At 45.9% G+C, this 23,285-nt stretch overlaps 1 protein-coding gene across 1 annotated transcript in view; it reads left to right on the top strand.

The window, feature by feature from the left end:
- Positions 1–1,904: 1,904 nt before the first annotated feature.
- The window catches only part of LOC134213637 (zinc finger protein ush), a 279,132-nt gene continuing 257,751 nt past the window's right edge, over positions 1,905–23,285 (top strand). The window contains exon 1 of the mRNA XM_062692875.1: positions 1,905–3,545. Coding sequence (XP_062548859.1) covers positions 3,506–3,545 — 40 coding nt within the window. The 5' untranslated portion in view covers positions 1,905–3,505. The remainder of the gene's footprint in view (positions 3,546–23,285) is intronic.

Below are 23,285 nucleotides of genomic sequence, written 5' to 3'. Positions count from 1 at the left end.
GCAGGCGGAACAGGTGAGGTACTCTGTCAGGGCATCCAGGCCTCGTTGGAGTTTTGCCACTAGCGCTCTGAACACTCTACCGTTGTAGACGATGGAGGTGTCATCTGCGAACAGAGTCAGAATGTCGCCTTCTGGAGGTTCTGGCATGTCGGAGGTGAACAGATCGAAAAGCAGGGGCCCGATGATACTGCCCTGGGGGACGTCTGCGACGATGTTGTGCGGATTGGAACTCGCTCCGCTGATTGAGACCCGGAATGTCCTTGCCGACAGGTAATTGTTGATGATTTTCACCAGGTAGCTGGGAAGATTGTAGTGTTGTAGTTTGTACACCAGGCCATCATGCCAAACATTGTCAAATGCCTTCTCGACATCGAGCAAGGCCATGGCGGATGTTTTTGAGACAAACTTGTTCCATCTGAGGACGTTGGTAACTCGAGTCAGTTGGTGTACAGTTGACCGACCGTGTCGGAAACCAAACTGTTCCTCGAGCAAGATGTTGAGATTTTCGGCAAACTCAAGTAACCGGTGATGAATAGCTTTTTCGAATAGCTTGAATAACCCTAAGAGAAGGCAACGGCAATGGCAATGGGAGCAATTGGTCAAGGATAAGTGCCTAAAAAATAAGTCAGTATTTTCGCGCACGTACTTACACTAAACAAAAACACCCTTGCACGCACATACACACATACAGACATCGCTTCATTTCGTCTAACTGAATTGATTGGTAGATAAATGTACATGATGAAATAAATCAACCCAGCATAAAGATCAAACAAGTCATGCGATGTTGAAGGCATTTCTATAGACTCACTGACCTCTTCTAATATTTGACGCATTCCAAATGCTACACTTATCTTCCATCCCTAAGTGTAGCTTGATCATCTAAATAAATTATCACTATCCCAGGGTAAAAGTCACGTCACACGCTATTCAACCACACACCACATAATACGACGCAGCAAGATATGGCAATTCCTGTATGGGTAGCAGATTCATGCAAGGATTATGTGTCATCTCCTGCTTTTCGACCAACATACTTCCGAGGGGTTACAAATTGAATCTCGTTTTCACAGGGAATGATAAATCCGATTCTCCAGTCAACTACCTTGCTAATTTTTATTATGGACTACTCTCTATCTCGTTCACCCTCTTTTCATGAGAAGAAAGTATTCTACCCTGGAACAATCCAGTAGCTGACTCAGAACGGTATTCCCGTCCGGATTAGGATCGAAGTCACGTGTCAGGCATCGAATCGCGTCAGATTTGAAATCGAAACCCTTTGTCATTGGTTTCCCAGCAGCAGCCCGGTTTTTGCCGACGCTGTATAGACCCTTATGATGTTGCGGTGGTGACGTTCGGTGGGAGATTCCCTACCCTACAAAACTCATTGCCAAAGCAAAACACCCAGTCTGGCAGAGCCTCGGAACGTCCATCAGCCAACAACGCTTGAACGATGTTGATTAAGGGGAAACTGCGTCTGAATGATATCTCGGCGCGATCCATTGATAGATAAGCCCAGCTCACGACGATAGTTGCCTGGTCCACCACCGACCGTTGTCACCCCGCACCGCTGCGTACCCTCCAGGGCTGAATGAGGATGAGGGAGAGTCATGAATGTTGTCACTGTCGGTGAGAGATAGGACTGGCGACATGCAGTCATTAGTGTCCCATCGACGGCCGTCGCCACCGCCGCCATCAGCCATTCTCGATTCTCTCTGTGTGTCTATGATGTTGATGTGAATGGTGCGTTGCGAGAACACTACGGGAGAGCGAGAGTCTTGCGCACCGAATTGTATGGCCACCTCAAGAACGTGAGCGAGAGAGCGGATACCCAACGCACAGCAAGTAGGTGGCTGACTGCCTGACTGTGAAAAAATACGAAACCCTCGCGTAGGTTTAGTTTTTGGTCGCTCTCGGTATGTGCAGCACACGTAAACATAAGGCTGCCCGGTGATTTTGTGTGAGCCGTGCTCAAATCGTGTGCGCTTGTGATTTTTCAAAAGCGATTCAAACGTTCGATTATCGCAACGTTCCTGAGTGATTGATAATATCTAATGATAGTCAGTCAGGTTTGAAATGGGTCACTGAGTGAGAGGGCCCAACGGAAGATCATGACGATAAGAGCGTACTACGCTGAATGTGCTGCGAGTGAGTGAATGACGTGAAATCGGTTGAAGCGATCAGTCACAGCGCGATAACAATCGCGAACGGAAATGTCAAACTTTTATCGCAACAGTGCGATTTTCCCGTGAAGGTGTTTTTCCTCGGTTCTGTTTTGAACTGGCGGTTCGCTCTCCCGCTCCAGAACGAACGGCTGATGGCCGCATGTGTGAGTGTGAGTGCAGGGTCGGCATCAGTGTTGGTGAGTGAGTGCATCCATTGACGAGCACAGAAGGGGGTGTGAGATGCACAGTGGAAAAAAGTGCTGCAATTTCGGGCGTACACACGTGTCGTGCTTGAACCATTGTCGGTAACCTGACAAACAAAAGTTCACTTCGCGCTGTCCCTTTGTTCGTCTGAACCCGCGCGCACTGTGTAATTTTATTCATGTTTGTAATAAATATTAAAGTTGAAATATTTTTCTGGCGATAAACGCGAAAAGATTGTGAACAAAGTTGTTACTCAGCAGAAAGCGATAAAAAGTCCCGATAGACCGACTAAGCGAGAGCTTGTTTGGTCGAGACCAGAGACAACACGGCGGGAGGAAACAAGCGCAAAAACAAAATCAGCATTTCCATCACAATCAAACCGTTTGGATCTTCAGCGTCAGTTCGGTGTGTCTCGCTCGGTATTTGGTGTCTGCGGGTTCGCACCGCGGCGAAAAAAAAGTGTCGAAAGCGCAGTCAAACTGGGCTGCCGGAATAAACGAGTGCTCCCGCGCCCGGAGTATTCAATAAATAAAATACACATTTTATGTGATTTTGCCATATCTCCACGCAAATGACTCATAAACGAAAAACGCACGACGGAAACTGAACGACAGTAGTGGCAATCGTATCATAGCATGCTGTGATCGGCGAGCCACCGCAACGGCAGCAGTCATCATAAAAACATAAACGTCAAAATAACGTGCGACACCTTCCCGTCTGGTTTCTGGCCCACTTGTCCTTCCGGCACTATCGGCCCTGTAGCTCGATCGGAGGTAGTCGAATTCCGTTATCGAACGTCACAGCCTGCTTCGAATAATGAAATAATAACACGAACAACGTGAAAATAAATAGTTTGTGGCGCGCGGTTGCCTGGAGGTGGCCGAGGCGCACGCGGGTGCCATCTTTGTTGTTGCGGTTGTCGCGCTCTCGTCGTGTGACACCGGTAGCGCAGTGTGCTCAGCGCTGTCGAAACGAGCGCTTAATCCGCACACAAGAAGTGAAAGAAGTGGTGCATTATTTATTTTTTGGCGAGCATTTCGCGGTGGGAACGGAAAAATTGTTCGAACAAAAACATCGATAGTGGAGAACTGCACTTGCTGCTCGCTAGACCGGTGCCTGGTGGGAAGCAGCTCGCTATGACCGTCGAGCAGAGCCTGGAAGCAGCAACCGTAATGGGTAGGTTATTGTTTTGCAATTTAGGATATTTATTTGTTCGCGGGATTCGGCCAATTCGGGGGGTGCCTGGCGCGCTATTTTCGGGGCAGTGTTTTTAGTTTTATGTTTGGCGATGGAAATTTATTTCGAGTGCCACAGCTGGTGGTTTACTACCTTTGCGAGGTTTACTCTGTTGAGCTTTGCAACTCGTTTCGAGCATGAGTATGGTGGTGAAGAAGAAAAAATGTTTTTATAACTAAATTTCGACCGGGTGCTTTCGTGCTTTATTGTTATTGTATCAATTTATTATAAGTTTAAATGGGTTTCGGTTTGTATAATGACGGATTTAGAAGCGTTAGCGGTGTTGAATGTTTTGGGTTGTGTAAGGTCTTTCAATTAGTTGCAAATGCTTTTTATAACATTAAATATATTGTTGCAGGAGACGTAAATGCTGCATTCAAATGATTTATGAATTGCGTCATTCAAGGATGAAGAATTATTCTTTATTAATGGATCGTTTCTTATGAAGACTGACGACTATCTCGGCCGTTATATGGAGCATGCGTTCAGAACGCGGCTACAACCAACCAACGTATGTGAGATTTTCTTACAATTCTCTATTTATGTTTTCCCATTCCTATTTGCTGCTTTTGACGCCAATGTTAATGCTCAAGCAATAATAGCCATCCTCACGGCTCAAGAATCGACGATTCCCTCTGGTCCTGACAATAATTCTAATTTTCAATTTGCAGTTGAACGGTAATTATCAAGAGTGGTACATGGTTCCGACTGCTGGGGAATTGATTTGAAAGAAACTGCGCTATACCACTGGTCCACATGTTCTATTCAATGCCCATCGATTCATGAAGATGTTGAATAATGCAGAATATCAAAGGATTATTGGCGCTGACACTTGGAGACATAAATATTAATCTGAGTAAAATGGTTTAAATGCTGGTTTACGACAAATATGGTAATCGGAGCTGTGCTGAATGTGGCACAAAAGGGGAAGTTCTTTTGAACATCGAAATAAATATGCGCAAGCTCATGTGCAACAGCTGCACCCAAGTTTTCGAACCAATTTCCACAGAAAATTCAGAAAATAAATCGAACAATAACTAAAGTATCAACAAAATCACACATTAAAAAGAACCACACAAGAATCCAGTGTGGATACCAAATTGAATTCAGTGTGGATACCAAGTGGAATGCAGCGTGGATTCCAAGTGGAATCCAGTGTGGATTACAAATGGAATCCAGTGTGGATTACAAATGGAATCCAGTGTGGATTACAAATGGAATCCAGTGTGGATTACAAATGGAATCCAGAGAGTGGATCCAAAAGGGAATCTAGTGTGGATTCCAAGTGGAATTCAGTGTGGATTCCGAATGGAATCCAGTGTAAATTCCAAGTGCAATCAAAAGTGATGAACTTCATACACGAAAAAATCACGTTAATAGAGATATAAAAAAAAGTGCAATCAAGTGCGGATACCATGTGGAATCCAATGTGAATTCCAAGGAGAATCTGGTGTGTATTCTAAGTGGAATCCAGTGTGGATTCCAAGTGGAATCCAGTGTGGATTCCAAGTGAAATCCAGTGTGGATTCCAAGTGGAATCCAGTGTGGATTCCAAGTGGAATCCAATGTGGATAACAAGTGGAATCCAGTGTAGATTACTAGTGGAATCCAGTGTGGATGACAAGTGGAATTCAGTTAAGGATCCAGTTGAAACTCGGATTACAAGAGGATGTCAAGTGTGGATTATAAGTGGAATCAAGCGTGATGTCCTCGATTCCAAGTTTAATCCAGTGTGGATTCCAAGGAGAATCTGGCGTGGATTCTAAGAGGAATCCTGTGTGGATTCCAAGTGGAATCTAGTGTGGATGCCAAGTGAAATCCAGTGTGGATTCCACGTGGAATCTAGTGCGGATTCGAAGTGGAATCCAAGTGGAATCCAGTGTAGATTCTAAGTGGAATCCAGTGTGGATTCCAAGTGATATCGAGTGTGGATTACAAGTGGAATCCAGTGTGGATTTCAAGAGGATGGATTTAAAGTGTGGATTTAAAGAGAAATCCATTGTGGATTCCAAATGGAATCCAGTGTGGATTCCAAATGGAATCCAGTGTGGATTACAAGTGGAATCCAGTGTGGATTACAAGTGGAATCCAGTGTGGATTACAAGTGGAATCCAGTGTCGATTCCAAGTAGAATTCAGTGTGGATTCCAAGTGCAATCCGGTGTGGATTATAAGTGGAATCCAGTGTGGATTCCAAGTGAAATCCAATGTGGATTCCAAGTGGAATACAGTGTGGATTCCAAGTGAAATCCAGTGTCGTTTCCTAGTGGACTTCAGTTCCTCCAGGAATTCTTCAGGAAGTTTCTCCAAGAATTCCTCCGGAAGTTCCTCCAGAAAAACCTCTGGAAGTTCCTCTAGGAAAACCTCTGGAAGTTCCTCCAGGAATCTCTCCGGAAGTTCCTCCAGGAATTCCTCCGGAAGTTCCTCCAGGAATTCCTCCGGAAGTTCCTCCAGGAATTCCTCCGGAAGTTCCTCCAGGAATTCCTCCGGATGTTCCTCCAGGAATTCCTCCGGAAGTTCCTCCAGGAATTCCTCCGGAAGTTCCTCCAGGAATTCCTCCGGAAGTTCCTCCAGGAATTCCTCCGGAAGTTCCTCCAGGAATTCCTCCGGAAGTTCCTCCAGGAATTCCTCTGGAAGTTCCTCCAGGAATTCCTCCGGAAGTTCCTCCAGGAATTCCTCCGGAAGCTCCTCCAGGAATTCCTCCGGAAGCTCCTCCAGGAATTCCTCCGGAAGCTCCTCCAGGAATTCCTCCGGAAGTTCCTCCAGGAATTCCTCCGGAAGTTTCTCCAGGAATTCCTCTGGAAGTTCCTTCAGGAATTCCTCCGGAAGTTCCTCCAGGAATTCCTCCGGAAGTTCCTCCAGGAATTCCTCCGGAAGTTCCTCCAGGAATTCCTCCGGAAGTTCCTCCAGGGATTCCTCCGGAAGTTCCGCCAGGAATTCCTCCGGAAGTTCCGCCAGGAATTCCTCCGGAAGTTCCGCCAGGAATTCCTCCGGAAGTTCCGCCAGGAATTCCTCCGGAAGTTCCTCTAGGAATTCCTCCGGAAGTTCCTCTAGGAATTCCTCCGGAAGTTCCTCTAGGAATTCATCCGGAAGTTCCTCCAGGGATTCGTCCGGAAGTTCCTCCAGGAATTCCTCCGGAAGTTCCTCCAGGAATTCATCCGGAAGTTCCTCCAGGGATTCGTCCGGAAGTTCCTCCAGGGATACGTTCGGAAGCTCCTCCAAAATTTCCTGCGGAAGTTCCTCCAGGTAATCCTTCGAAAGTTTCTCTAGGAATTCCTCCGGAAGTTTCTCCAGGAATTCCTCCGGAAGTTTATCCAGGAATTCCTCTGGAAGTTTATCCAGGAATTCCTTCGGATGTTCCTCCAGGAATCCCCCCGGAAGTTCCTCCAGGAATTCCTCCGGAAGTTCCTCCGGAAATTCCTCAGGAAGTTCCTCCAAGAATTCCTCCGGAAGCTCCTCCAGGAATTCCTCCGGAAGTTCTTCCTGGAATTCCTCCGGAAGTTCTTCCTGGAATTCCTCCGGAAGTTCTTCCTGGAATTCCTCTGGAAGTTCCTCCAGGAATTCCTCCGAAAGTTCCTCCAGGAATTCCTCCGGAAGTTCCTCCAGGAATTCCTCCGGAAGTTCCTCCAGGAATTCCTCCGGAAGTTCCTCCAGGAATTCCTCCGGAAGTTCCTCCAGGAATTCCTCCGGAAGTTCCTCCAGGAATTCCTCCGGAAGTTCCTCCAGGAATTCCTCCGGAAGTTCCTCCAGGAATTCCTCCGGAAGTTCCTCCAGGAATTCCTCCGGAAGTTCCTCCAGGAATTCCTCCGGAAGTTCCTCCAGGAATTCCTCCGGAAGTTCCTCCAGGAATTCCTCCGAAGTTCCTCCAGGAATTCCTCCGGAAGTTCCTCCAGGAATTCCTCCGGAAGTTCCTCCAGGAATTCCTCCGGAAGTTCCTCCAGGAATTCCTCCGGAAGTTCCTCCAGGAATTCCTCCGGAAGTTCCTCCAGGAATTCCTCCGGAAGTTCCTCCAGGAATTCCTCCGGAAGTTCCTCCAGGAATTCCTCCGAAGTTCCTCCAGGAATTCCTCCGGAAGTTCCTCCAGGAATTCCTCCGGAAGTTCCTCCAGGAATTCCTCCGAAGTTCCTCCAGGAATTCCTCCGGAAGTTCCTCCAGGAATTCCTCCGGAAGTTCCTCCAGGAATTCCTCCGGAAGTTCCTCCAGGAATTCCTCCGGAAGTTCCTCCAGGAATTCCTCCGGAAGTTCCTCCAGGAATTCCTCCGGAAATTCCTCCAGGAATTCCTCCGGAAGTTCCTCCAGGAATTCCTCCGAAAGTTCCTCCAGGAATTCCTCCGGAAGTTCCTCCAGGAATTCCTCCGGAAGTTCCTCCAGGAATTCCTCCGGAAGTTCCTCCAGGAATTCCTCCGAAGTTCCTCCAGGAATTCCTCCGGAAGTTCCTCCAGGAATTCCTCCGAAGTTCCTCCAGGAATTCCTCCGGAAGTTCCTCCAGGAATTCCTCCGGAAGTTCCTCCAGGAATTCCTCCGGAAGTTCCTCCAGGAATTCCTCCGGAAGTTCCTCCAGGAATTCCTCCGGAAGTTCCTCCAGGAATTCCTCCGGAAGTTCCTCCAGGAATTCATCCGGAAGTTCCTCCAGGAATTCCTCCGGAAGTTCCTCCAGGAATTCCTCCGGAAGTTCTTCAGGAATTCCTCCGGAAGTTCCTCCAGGAATTCCTCCGGAAGTTCCTCCAGGAATTCCTCCGGAAGTTCCTCCAGGAATTCCTCCGGAAGTTCCTCCAGGAATTTCTCCGGAAGTTCCTCCAGGAATTCCTCCGGAAGTTCCTCCAGGAATTCCTCCGGAAGTTCCTCCAGGAATTCCTCCGGAAGTTCCTCCAGGAATTCCTCCGGAAGTTCCTCCAGGAATTCCTCCGGAAGTTCCTCCAGGAATTCCTCCGGAAGTTCCTCCAGGAATTCCTCCGAAGTTCCTCCAGGAATTCCTCCGGAAGTTCCTCCAGGAATTCCTCCGAAGTTCCTCCAGGAATTCCTCCGGAAGTTCCTCCAGGAATTCCTCCGGAAGTTCCTCCAGGAATTCCTCCGGAAGTTCCTCCAGGAATTCCTCCGGAAGTTCCTCCAGGAATTCCTCCGGAAGTTCCTCCAGGAATTCCTCCGGAAGCTCCTCCAGGAATTCCTCCGGAAGTTCCTCCAGGAATTCCTCCGGAAGTTTCTCCAGGAATTCCTCTGGAAGTTCCTTCAGGAATTCCTCTGGAAGTTCCTTCAGGAATTCCTCCGGAAGTTCCTCCAGGAATTCCTCCGGAAGTTCCTCCAGGAATTCCTCCGGAAGTTCCTCCAGGAATTCCTCCGGAAGTTCCTCCAGGGATTCCTCCGGAAGTTCCGCCAGGAATTCCTCCGGAAGTTCCGCCAGGAATTCCTCCGGAAGTTCCGCCAGGAATTCATCCGGAAGTTCCTCTAGGAATTCATCCGGAAGTTCCTCCAGGGATTCGTCCGGAAGTTCCTCCAGGAATTCCTCCGGAAGTTCCTCCAGGAATTCATCCGGAAGTTCCTCCAGGAATTCATCCGGAAGTTCCTCCAGGGATTCGTCCGGAAGTTCCTCCAGGGATACGTTCGGAAGCTCCTCCAAAATTTCCTGCGGAAGTTCCTCCAGGTATTCCTTCGAAAGTTTCTCTAGGAATTCCTCCGGAAGTTTCTCCAGGAATTCCTCCGGAAGTTTATCCAGGAATTCCTCTGGAAGTTTATCCAGGAATTCCTTCGGATGTTCCTCCAGGAATCCCCCCGGAAGTTCCTCCAGGAATTCCTCCGGAAGTTCCTCCGGAAATTCCTCAGGAAGTTCCTCCAAGAATTCCTCCGGAAGCTCCTCCAGGAATTCCTCCGGAAGTTCTTCCTGGAATTCCTCCGGAAGTTCTTCCTGGAATTCCTCCGGAAGTTCTTCCTGGAATTCCTCTGGAAGTTCCTCCAGGAATTCCTCCGAAAGTTCCTCCAGGAATTCCTCCGAAAGTTCCTCCAGGAATTCCTCCGGAAGTTCCTCCAGGAATTCCTCCGGAAGTTCCTCCAGGAATTCCTCCGGAAGTTCCTCCAGGAATTCCTCCGGAAGTTCCTCCAGGAATTCCTCCGGAAGTTCCTCCAGGAATTCCTCCGGAAGTTCCTCCAGGAATTCCTTCGGAAGTTCCTCCAGGAATTCCTTCGGAAGTTCCTCCAGAAATTCCTTCGGAAGTTCCTCTAGAAATTCCTCCGGAAGTTCCTCCAGGAATTCCTCCGGAAGTTCCTCCAGGAATTCCTCCGGAAGTTCCTCCAGGAATTCCTCCGGAAGTTCCTCCAGGAATTCCTCCGGAAGTTTTCCAGAAATTCCTCCGGAAGTTCCTCCAGGAATTCCTCCGGAAGTTCCTCCAGGAATTCCTCCGGAAGTTCCTCCAGGAATTCCTCCGGAAGTTCCTCCAGGAAGTTCCTCCGGAAGTTCCTCCAGGAAGTTCCTCCGGAAGTTCCTCCAGGAAGTTCCTCCAGGCATTCCTCCGGAAATTCCTCCATTTCAGTATGGATTCCAAGAACTTTTTGAAGTATGTCTGAAACACCGCCAAAAGAATGTTTTTCCCCGGGGTGCATTTTACCCCAGTTTACCCTAGGTCTAATGTTTTGATTATTGTTGTACACATATTTTTAGCAAATTGTTCTGACGCGAGCACTGCAAAAATTTCAAGCTTGAAAACTTGCGAGCACCTGAAAAAATATGTTCATCATCAGTAACTTCCTACTCATGGGAATTAAAGTTTTAAATCCGCAGGACTGCAATTCATGGCGTGTGTAACGATTCCGATAAGATTTTCCACCTCCTGGCGTGCCCTTCTTTCTGTCGCAGTGTACCTGCAACCCAGTCGACTCACTTCCCGCGATAACAATCTCAATATCGTTCGCAACCAGTTCGTCGCCTATTATTACGGCTAGGAGAAATGCGAACCTACCACCCGATGAGCGAGCGGCGGCGGCAGGACAATCTGGGTGACCTCTCCCTTCTCTGCTTCCCGCAGCCACACCAAATTAGAAGACGCTTTCCACGCATACCAAACGAGGGAACCACCCACACAAACACCTCAATCACGTTGCTACACAGAAGCGCAGGGAAGAACCGATATGGCAGAATGAGGACGACGACGACGATTCCTGATAAGGATTACTGCGGCGTTTATAATCCTTATGGGAGAGAGACCCTTACCTTCGATTACCGCGGCAACAGCAGTGGCAGGCAACGCGATTCCCGTCGCCGGCTGGATGGGTGGCCCGGATGTGATCCCTTTTTCCCGCGCCACCACCATTCAAACTGGCGATGACGACATAAACACCTGTAATAACAGAGTCAAGTTTGTAGCAGCAGCAGCAGCAGCCGGGCGAGAACAACCAAGCACACGATTGTTGTGAGTGTTTTCCGCGTGATAATCATGTGTTTAATTGTAATTGCTTTTGGCTTTTCTCGCGGCTGCCTAACGTTCCTGTACCACGTATGTCCGTTGTGGAATAAAGTTGGCAGTGGTTTTCCTTCACTTTGGTGAAAAACTTAGATCTTTGAAATCTTTGATCCTTTGATTTAATGGAATTCTATGCAAAAGTCAGTTCGATTCCTTAATTTGTTGTTTACTTAAAACGATTAAATATTGACTTAGTGAGGATTGACACTCTATAAACTATGTGTCACCATAGTGGATATGATCTAACGCGATCTAATTCCGATTAAATTGGAAACTTCTGGTTGTAACGTGTGCCACCCCTTTCATTAGTATGGGAGAGAAAGAGCCGTCAGCTGGCGTGTGTCTGAAATTTGCATCAATGGTGCGTGTTTAGAGATTTTATATTGCTACTTTAATGTCTTGCCGATGCGAAGGGGTTACGGAGCAGCAAGACGAATGAAAGAGGGAATCCGGTGACTTTTAATCGCCGTTAAGGGCCAGGTCCACATCGACTTCATCAGTGGCACAGATTTCTTCGCACCAACACCACCGCGACCGAGCGGCGAGATAAGATGCGAGTTATAATGCTTAACTTTTTAATTCCAACTTTCCATATCAAAAAGTCGCAAAACGCGTCGCGTTGTCGTGTGCGCACTGATAGCAGCTCACCTTACCTACATTTAGAGGGAAATAAAAACAAAGTCGAGCAAATACGGTGTGTGATATGGGGTGAAAGTAATTATCGGTCGTAAAAAATATATGCGCGGTGTTGTGCCAGGGCAGGGTTGGAATTTAAATCGTAAATCGGTTGCCCAAGGATTAATCAGCGATGGCGCAGATATGAGTAATAGGAGCGAGTGTTTGGGGTACGTTAGATCTGAATTTAAATGATATGTAAATGTTTGATTTTTATATACAATGCAAATTAGTAAAAACCGCGGACCCTAGAAGTTGATAACGATTTTGGGCCATAATCAATGAAGATTAGTTCAATTTATGCATACGTTGGAAGATGATTTGGTGCTAGTTTTAAATATACGTATTTTAAAACAATTTCTACAACTTTCCATTTTTATGATTTTTTCTTTGGATTTATTATGAGGAACAAAACATGCTGAGGTCTAATGAATCACACCCGGGAAGCAAATCCCTTGACTAGGAACCTAATATCGACATTGACAAAGCTCGAAACCGTCTCTTGTAATCTTCCTCGATAGAGATTCATTGCCATTCGAGCCATCAGAAACAAATACGCAGTCTGTCTCAAAATTACCCAGATACGTTCGCCCTAAAAAAGAATCCTTATCTGATCAATGGCCCGCAGATGAAGCGGAAATTCCTCAAGGGCTTATTACCATCACAAGGACGGCGCGCACTGTTCAGGATTTTCTTTTTTTATGCTGATTCTTTCGTCTCTGTCTTGCTCTCTATTCCAACATAACACATTTAAGAACAGCACAGTCCTCAATACTTGCACAATCACATCTCGCCAGTCGGAGATGGAGTCTCCATGGACGACCAAAAGTAGTCCGATAAGATAAGGCGTTCCATTCATCTTCCTGATGGAAAATAGAGATCCGAAACGACATCATCGGGAGGGCTTTGTTGGTCTCGCAAAGGGGTTCGTTCTGAACGGAGCTCCGAATGTTGGAATATAATCAATCGCGCACCCAGATTAAGAATCTAGACGGGGAAAAAATAACCCAAGAGTGAGTCACTAAGAGAGGCATGACGCTGCTATCGGCCAGTGAATCGACATTGTTTCCATGTTCTGTAACCCATACTTCGACGATCGGTAGTGGGTAAATTATACACGTTCCATCACAAAAGCCTAGATTAGTCAATTTGCTTTTGGAAGAACTGAATTGCAAAGCTGGAAACAGACAAAAAATTAGAATTCTGGAATCGATGTATAAAATAAATGTCGATAGGAGAAATTCTTTCCAAAAATTCAATACTTTATTATCTGACGTTTGTTCATCTGCCGTGGCAAAACCCATTAACATGCTGTTTATGGTGGGAGTAATTGACGATTAAAACTCGATCGCACCAGCAGTGTGTCTGTGGCTGCTGGCTGATCCAATTATCACCAACTGTTTGCAGCGCTGCCACACCGCCGAACCAATTAACTCCTTTTACCCTTTTTAGATTTGTTTTATGATTTGTATTTTTTTCCCTCTGTTCGCTAAGCTTTGCCGCGATTAAATATCGCAACTTGAAAAACCCATAAGCACGATTTCCCGTGCTGGCAATTATATGGTGGTTGGTTGGGCTGCTCGCTTTTCTTATTTTATCTATTTTTTCTTTCTCTCCCTCTCTCGTTTCAGGTGGGTTCCCGCTTGGCCATTGGCTGATTATTATTTAGTTGTATACCGCGGAGTGAGTACAGGCGGAGGAAATTCTCCTACAGCTGCTTCTAATCGAAGACATGGATCGTTGCCGGCAAGGGTTCGCCACTTGCTGATACGTTCCGACGCGATTGGTAATAGATTGGCATTAGGGGACTGGTAATAGGCGATCGAATTACACGTTCTTGAGCCATATAGATAGCGATCGGAAACTACACGTAACGGTGACTGTCATAAAGCGACGATAAGTTGAACTGGAATTGGCATTCCAGGTCAGTGCGATTAAACAGGTATCATAACAAATGCCCTTTTTGCGACAATGTTACTTTAAAAGTTCGCAATAGATATCTATGCACGTGCTTTATTAAACGTGGTTCACCGAATTTGATAACTAGTTGCTAAAAAAAATGGAGTTACATAATATTTGCAGGTTATCAAAAGAATTTGAATGTGAATCAAATTTATTTGAATAAAAATTCCGAAATCCCGGACGCTTCAAAATCCGGACACCTTTTCGGGTTTTCTATTGTTTTAATGCTTTGAATATGTTTAAAATAATTGTAAAATATCGCCCTAACTTTTCATAGTATCGTTTATCTTTTAACATGTGTTCATATCACAGTAGGCATTGCTAATAGCGAAATTAAATTGAATGTTTATGTACATGTCAATCATCCTAAGCATTCAACTTTAGCACTAGTGTTAAGAATTACAAGTAATTACAAACTTCATTAATTACTTCGTTAAAGTGTCATCAAGTCACTAGAATCTATTTAAATGGAAGAACAGGTATGTAGTAAAGTTTTTTTTATAGTTATCAATATTAAAGCCCATCAGGAAACAGTTGTTTTGCGTGTAAAGCTCGGGTTTGAAATCAACTTTAGCGGATGCTTCAAATGCCGGACGCAGTTCAAAAATACATAGTTTCATAGTAGGTTTTGTTATTTTAGAAGGTTCAACGAGCTGGGACCAATTATTGTCAAGAAAGTGTCCAGAAAGCTGTTTTAATGGTAAATGAAGGTGTCCCTCTTCGGGTGGCTGCTAAACGCTTTGATATATCAAACAGTACTCTCGAAGATCGAGTAAAGGGTCGATATGAGCATCAACATATTGGAGCTCCAAAGGTTAAGAACGGCAAATAATCTATCAAAACCCCGTGTTGTTATCGATTTAGACGTGAGGAAATGGTAAATAGAATAAAGGAATATCTCGAAACACGAGCAATGGGTAATGTTTGTAACATAACCGCGAGTAGGCGTAGGACTTGTATAAACGTAACGTATTTACATTTAACTTCTAACTTTTGGATCTATGGAGTTTGATTAAGGTCACTCCTGACGGAATCCTAGTTTCAAAGTGCTCGCGTTTTCGGGGCACACCACTCGATACGGAAGCAACGCACAACTGTCATTTTTAATATTTCACGCATGCTGCGACGCAGCAAAGCTAAATCAACAAAAATGACAGATGTGCGACACCTCCGTATCGAGTGGTGTGCTCACGAAAACGCGAGCACTTTGAAACTTGGACTCCGTCAGGAGTGACCTTAAAGGAATCGATATTGGAAACGTCAACTTCCATGCTGTATAGAATTATAAGCTATTTGTTTAATCAAAACTTCTGGATATAAAACTAATAATTAAATTCATAATTAGAATTGCTTTGTTTCTAACTATTAAGCCCTTGTTTAATCCAGAAAATATAGGGCATTTATAGATTTCTTGATAGATTTCTATGATAGTATTTGAAGTTTAAAAATTCTATTTATAAAATTTTTAGACTTGGGCAAAATGTGCTATTTTAGGGGAACTGTCCCGTTTTCCAAACAAAGTAATACAGCACCAATTTCGTTGCTTCTTTTTGCTAACATGCGTGCTTACTGCTGAAAAAAATCACAACAATAAAAAACAAGTCAAGGAGCAGTAACCCTACTAAAATAGAGGAGATACTGCTAATACGTCAACGAAAAATTATTTAATGTTTTGATTCCAAACTCCGAGTCTACGTCAAGTTTAAATATCCTTCTGGAAATATTTTTTTGCGGACTGTTTTAAAAGATTTACATGTAATACAGCGAAATTTTCTAATCTGGATATTAACACTATTGCTGACTGTGCATCTTTAATTGCTAATGCCTAATTATTTTAATCAAATTACTATTTTCATCAGTGTAGTTGATTTTTTTTTGCTGGGAATCAGAACTGTAATAGTATAACCATGCTTTAATATACGTGTCGTTTAGTACCAAGCACAACTTAACATATGGTCAGTCAAATGACATGACTCGTACCCATCCCGGGAACATGTGGATTATGAATCACTTTTCGTGGATGAGCAGACCAAATCTCTCTAAGTTTATTCTTCTTCATCCACCACCGCTGCCCTCACTGCCTCCGCCATCATCAGCTTCTAGCCGTGTACTGCGAGCGATGCGATGGACGATTGCATCCATTGCAACCGACACCACTGCATCCGATCATCATCAAGCACAGAATGACAAAAAAAAAAATGCGCCCACTTCTTTCATGCATATTCGCAGACCCACCGGCAGTTCTACTGCTGGCGACTGCATGCTGTGTAGGTAAACACAGCGAACGAATGAACGAAACGAAAAATGCGCGAGCAAAAAGCACGTCAGTACGCGCTGCTGTCACAAATTGTAATGACTCGCACACGGCAGGCACTGCTTCTTTTATACACAAAGAAAATCTTCCGGTAGACCCGAAGGCCCGTGAGATAGCGCATTCTGATGTCCGTGTTAGGTGCCCGCCAGAGTAAACGCGACGTGCGATGCGACGCGACGCGACTCACGTAAAAGAATAACAATCATTATCAACAGGCTGTCAAATTGCACTGTCGCGTCGCGTCGCATCGCACGTCGCGTTTACTCTGGGTTCACCCTTAGGAATGCACTGGATTGGTTACATATGAAATTTTTGCTGACTTTGACAAGAATTGAGATTTTCAATAACTTATCGTTAATAATCTTAAGTTTCAATGAAATGGGCAAAATGCTGGAGAGTGTCCGAGTCGATTGATATATAAATCTTAAAAATCCATCGAAGGATAAAGGCGCTAGTAACGTTCAAAATCTTCCCTTCCAGCGTAATGCTCTCGATTTCCAAAAATCTAAATGACACACAGTATAGTAAAGAAAGGCAGGGGGCAGCAGGGACTATGTCCAAGGGCTTGACGATCCCTCCCCAGGCCATCTGCGAGTTGTGGCGCCTGCCTAGGATGTGGTGGGGTTTGACAGTGGGCCCTGCATGTGAAAGTGAAAGCTGCATGAATCCGCAAGTAGGCTCCGCCAAAGCGACCGTGTGCCGATCAAAGCGCACAAGCCCAAGTCCTGGTGTTAGGTGGGACGCTAAACAGCCCTGACACGACGGCCCTCCGACGAGACAGGAGGTTTGCGCAGGCCCAATAAGCCGCCTTTAAAAACAACTATTACGAACGACATAGAAGATAATACGACTCGATACAATCGGCAACGACCTAGGCGACGAATAAAGGATCACGATTGGAAGCTTGGAACATGGAACTGCAAGTCGCTAGGCTTCGCAGGTTGCGACAGGATAATCTACGATGAATTACATCCCGCAACTTCGATGTCGTAGCGCTGCAGGAAATCTGCTGGACAGGACAGAAAGTGTGGAAAAGCGGGCATCGAGCGGCTACCTTCTACCAAAGCTGTGGCACCACCAACGAGCTGGGAACCGGCTTCATAGTGCTGGGAAAGATGCGCCAACGCGTGATTGGGTGGCAGCCAATCAACGCAAGGATGTGCAAGCTGAGGATAAAAGGCCGTTTCTTCAACTATAGCATCATCAACGTGCACTGCCCACACGAAGGGAGATCCAACGACGAGAAAGAAGCGTTCTATGCGCAGCTGGAGCAGACATACGATGGATGCCCACTGCGGGACGTCAAAATCGTCATCGGTGACATGAACGCTCAGGTAGGAAGGGAGGAAATGTATAGACCGGTCATCGGACCGGATAGTCTGCATACCGTATCGAACGACAACGGCCAACGATGCATAAACTTTGCAGCCTCCCGCGGAATGGTAGTCCGAAGCACTTTCTTCCCCCGCAAGAATATCCACAAGACCACATGGAAATCACCTAATCAAGTAACGAACGTACGCACTTACCGCAGTGCGAATATTGAATCCGACCACTACCTCGTCGCAGTATGTCTACGCTCAAAACTCTCGACGGTGATCAACACGCGTCGGAGTCGTCCGCCGCGGCTTAACATTGGGCGGCTACAAAACGGTAGACTAGTTCAAGACTACGCGCAGCAGCTGGAAGTGGCACTCCCAACGGAAGAGCAGCTAGGCGCAGCATCTCTTGAAGATGGCTGGAGAGATATTCGATCCGCCATTGGAAGCACCGCAACCGCTGCACTAGGCACGGTGGCTCCGGATCAGAGAAACGACTGGTATGACGGCGAATGTGAGCAGTTAGTTGAGGAGAAGAATGCAGCATGGGCGAAATTGCTGCAACACCGCACGAGGGCGAACGAGGCACGATACAAACGGGCGCGGAACAGACAAATCTCGATTTTCCGGAGGAAAAAGCGCCAGCAGGAAGATCGAGACCGTGAAGAGACGGAGGAACTGTACCGCGCTATTAACGCACGAAAGTTCTATGAGAAGTTGAACCGTTCACGTAAGGGCCACGTGCCTCAGCCTGATATCAAATATTATATATTAACAATATAGTCCACTCTTGCTCAGAACAGGCGAACACGACTCGAGCGCTACAACGGATGGCGGTCGAACTATTGTACCACAGCAAAGCGTGGCAACGCATCGTTGCCTTCATATCGATGCGTTGAGTTACATCGTTGCTTCCATATCAACGCGTATAAGCTCATCGTTGCTTAGAAAACAATGAAAACAAAATGAAATGCAAAACGTCATACCTGTGTTACCTTCATGACGAATTTCCAATTTTAATTTGTGACTTAAAAATCTGATGCAAATACTATTAAGTTTTAACGTAGAGCCCCATACATGAACAATCACTGCTGTGACTGAAGTTTATTCCCCAAATAATAAAAAACGTAGTCAAATTCATTTTAAATTTATTATTTGAAGAAACATATCGTAGACAGAAAAAAATGTGGCGTTCGGAGCAGCATGTATAGGGTACCTCCCGACTGGTACCGTCTTTGGGAAGACAACCGTATCTGTGTGCACCGGAAATGTCGTTGGCATGAGTGGTTGAACTAGCTGGCCTAGTGTGTGCTATTGCAGTCAACGACTGCGTAATCCAGTTGGAAGGTGCTCCCAATTGTGCAGTGTACAGTAGGAACCTAGTGGCGCATGGATTTGAGTTTGACCAGCTCTCGGTGGTATCTCGGTGGGGTTATAATGTCGGAACCTAGTAGATGACGCAGATTCAACGATTCGTCAGGAAAACTGCTTAAAACTTTCACTCGTGGAAGATTCCAGGTGCTTGATGCTTGGCCTGGAGCCACAAACTGGAACACTCAGCCTTGCACTCCGCCTCAGCTGTGGACCGGTGTCGCCACCAGAAATGAACACATCACGAGCAGCATACGATGATACCGAATTGTTTTTGAATTGAAAATTTATTTGTTGTGACATTATCCAATGAAAAAGCAATGTAAACTTGATCGTTTTTATTAAAATAGTTAGACTTTTTCTCACCAGTTAGCGCTAAAGTCAGGAAAAATGATTCGCTAATTACTCGTATGGGATTCCCAAGAGTGGGCTATCTTGTACTTTACTATCTTTGCTGATATGTATAAGGACATAAACGGGAACCTTCTTACGAACGAGCGTGAGGTGATCCAAAGGTGGCGGTAGCACTACGAAGAGCACCTGAATGGCGATATGGCAGACGACGGTGGCGGTATGGTAATGAACCTAGGAGCACGCGCGCAGGACATGCGACTTCCGGCTCCGAATTTCCAGGAAATCCAGGAGGAGATCGGCCGGGTGAAAAACAACAAAGCCCCTGGAGTTGACCAACTACCAGGAGAGCTGTTTAAACACGGTGGTGAAGCACTGGCTAGAGCGCTGCACTGGGTGATTACCAAGGTTTGGGAGGATGAGGTTCTGCCGCAGGAGTGGATGGAAGGCGTCGTGTGCCCCATCTACAAAAAGGGCGATAAGCTGGATTGTAGCAACTACTGCGCAATCACATTGCTGAACGCCGCCTACAAGGTACTCTCCCAAATTTTATGCCGTCGATTAACACCAATTGCAAGAGAGTTCGTGGGGCAGTACCAGGCGGGATTTATGGGTGAACGCTCTACCACAGACCAGGTGTTCGCCATACGTCAGGTATTGCAGAAATGCCGCGAATACAACGTGCCCACACATCATCTATTTATCGACTTCAAAGCCGCATATGATACAATCGATCGGGACCAGCTATGGCAGCTAATGCACGAAAACGGATTTCCGGATAAACTGATACGGTTGATCAAGGCGACGATGGATCGGGTGATGTGCGTAGTTCGAGGGGCATTCTCGAGTCCCTTCGAAACCCGTAGAGGGTTACGGCAAGGTGATGGTCTTTCGTGTCTGCTATTCAACATCGCTTTGGAGGAAGTAATACGAAGGGCAGGGATTGACACGAGTGGTACGATTTTCACGAAGTCCGTCCAGTTATTTGGTTTCGCCGACGACATTGATATCATGGCACGTAACTTTGAGAGGATGGAGGAAGCCTACATCAGACTGAAAAGCGAAGCTAAACGGATTGGACTAGTCATCAACACGTCGAAGACGAAGTACATGATATGAAGAGGCTCAAGAGAGGTCAATGTGAGCCACCCACCACGATTTTCTATCGGTGGTGACGAAATTGAGGTGGTTGAAGAATTCGTGTATTTGGGCTCACTGTTCATTTATTTAGTTAACATCTAAACAGATAACACTGAATCAACAATTTGATGCCACAATGCACGGTTCGAGGCCGCATCTCTCCATCCTCGGATACGCCCCACGCTCGCCAAGTCGTTTTGCACCTGGTCTGTCCATCTCGCTCGCTGCGTTCCACGCCGTCTCGTACCTGTCGGATCGGAAGCGAACACCATCTTTGCAGGGTTGTTGTCCGGCATTCATGCAACATGTCCTGCCCATCGTACCCTTCCGGCTTTAGCTACCTTCTGGATACTGGGTTCGCCATAGAGTTGGGCGAGCTCATGATTCATTCTGCGCCGCCACACACCGTCTTCTTGCACACCGCCAAAGATGGTCCTAAGCACCCGTCTCTCGAATACTCCGAGTGCTTGCAAGTCCTCCTCGAGCATTGTCCATGTTTCATGTCCGTAGAGGACAACCGGTCTTATAAGCGTCTTGTACATGACACATTTGGTGCGGTGGCGAATCTTTTTCGACCGCAGTTTCTTCTGGAGCCCGTAGTAGGCCCGACTTCCACAGATGATGCGCCTTCGTATTTCACGACTAACGTTGTAGTCAGCCGTTAGCAAGGATCCGAGGTAGACGAATTCCTCGACCACCTCGAAGGTATGCTCGTCTATCGTAACACTGCTTCCCAGGCGGGCCCTGTCGCGCTCGGTTCCGCCCACAAGCATGTACTTTGTCTTTGACGCATTCACCACCAGTCCAACTTTTGTTGCTTCACGTTTCAGGCGGGTATACAGTTCTGCCACCTTTGTAAATGTTCGGCCGACAATGTCCATGTCATCCGCGAAGCAAATAAATTGACTGGATCTTGTTGGGCTCACTGGTGACCGCCGATAACGATACCAGCAGAGAAATTCGGAGGCGCATAGTGGCTGGGAATCGAATAGAGTTCGCCGCCGTGCCAAACTGACTATCTACAAAACGCTTATAAGACCGGTAGTTCTCTACGGACACGAGACCTGGACGATGCTCGTGGAGGACCAACGCGCACTGGGAGTTTTTGAAAGGAAAGTGTTGTGTACCATCTATGGTGGAGTGCAGATGGCGGACGGTACGTGGAGGAGGCGAATGAACTACGAGTTGCATCAGCTGTTGGGAGAACCATCCATCGTTCACACCGCGAAAATCGGAAGACTGCGTTGGGCCGGGCACGTAGCCAGAATGTCGGACAGTAATCCGGTGAAAATGATTCTCGACAGCGATTCGACGGGCACTAGAAGGCGAGGTGCACAGCGGGCAAGGTGGATCGATCAGGTGGAAGACGATTTGCGGACCCTCCGCAGACTGCGTGGTTGGCGAAGTGCAGCCATGGACCGAGCTGAATGGAGAAGACTTTTATGTGCAGCACAGGCCACTCCGGCCTTAGTCTGATAAAATAATATTAATACTTGATTATGATGAACATTTTTATTTTATAACGTTTTTATTTTTTGTCTGGTCATTTACGGATTCATTTCATTGTAATTTCACTCTTGATTTCTTCCACTTCCACTCTTTATCGCTAGATTCCACCTAGAATTATTTTGAACCACAGAGGAATCAAGATTTTGAATAGATTCCAGGGATTTCCGAATCCATAGAGGACATCAGATGGTATCCCAATAAGGTTTTTATTTAATTTGGAACCCATTTCGGGTGGGCAGTAGCCATGTGGCAAGAAAGAACAGTGCGTGTGTTATTCGTCGCAAACAGAAAGCAAAATTCTATTTTTACTCGGAGGATCATGCGCTTGTATTGTGTTGTGCTCCGATCGAGACATGTCGCAACATTCGTTGCGCCGCACCACATCCAATCACCATTAGAACCGCACCTTACATCACACTACATTTATTTACGCCGAAGCGCTGCTGCGCTCCTACAATAACGCGCCGCTGCGCGTCAACATCACTGTCAGAATGACAGTAGGTAAGGAAGGTGGGGAAACGTCAACGATTGAGGGAGAAGAAATCGTGATATAGCAAAAGTGGTTGGCGAATATAAACATAAAATCTGATCCAATTTCTAACTAAAATTAAATTAGTTGCTATTTGAATCGTTAGTAGTGTTAGTAGATTAGTAAATCATAGTAAAACAAAAACGTGAATTAAAGTGGTTTAGTTAAATATTAGTACATTTCTATGCGAAGGTTAGTCCATGCAATAGTTAATCATGTAATGTTGAATCATGCAAATGTTAAATCATGCACCTATCCTAATTATATCTTAATCCTAAACTAAAATAATACAGCTGTTATCGGAAATCATAAAAGGGGCATGCAAAACAGTTAAACATAAGACAAACACGTTAAAAACAGGTAAAATTAATATGCATCTGCATTATTGTGAATGGCAACATAACCAATAATTGAACTTTCTAGCATTTCCACCGCCACCGATCAATGAGATTAAACGAAGAACACACTGAAACGAGACACTAAACGTAAGTCGACCCAAATTTGCTACAAATGTTACTGTTTATAAGACAATACTTTACTTCACACGCTAAAATGATACCGAAACACAGAAACGAAAAACTAATTAGTATGCTAAACATAATTACATAAATCTCCCTATGCGCTTTTACTTGATAGGGATTTTTTAGCGTTCATCACAATAAACGTCGTTCAAGAAACCGGAAAACAGTCTCTGTTTTCGTTGCAGTTGCAACAAGACAAGCGCGATCTTCCATAGCCTTATAAGGGCATGTAATAAGCCAGAGAGCCATCCTAAGTAATAAGCCATCGGGCAAGTAAGTACAAAGTGCTGTTCGTCGTTTCGATCGTCCAAAACGCGATCCTCCTTTGCATATACGGCACTAATTTCGTCGCTTCTTTTTGCTAACATGCGTGCTTACTGCTGAAAAAATAACGAAAATAAGAAATAAATCAAATACCTTTTCATTGCTTTGTTTTTCGTGGGATGAATATCGGAGCTATGAGATGAAATCCAGGAGCAGTAACCCAGAATCAATTTATACCCGTTTGGTCGTGTTCCTGCTCGGTGTCCAGGTAGTTGGTT

This window comes from Armigeres subalbatus, chromosome 2 (assembly GCF_024139115.2).
Source record: "Armigeres subalbatus isolate Guangzhou_Male chromosome 2, GZ_Asu_2, whole genome shotgun sequence".
NCBI lineage: Eukaryota > Metazoa > Arthropoda > Insecta > Diptera > Culicidae > Armigeres > Armigeres subalbatus.
The sequence above is the reverse complement of the archived record's forward strand: the minus strand, read 5'-3'. Positions and strand labels throughout refer to the sequence as shown.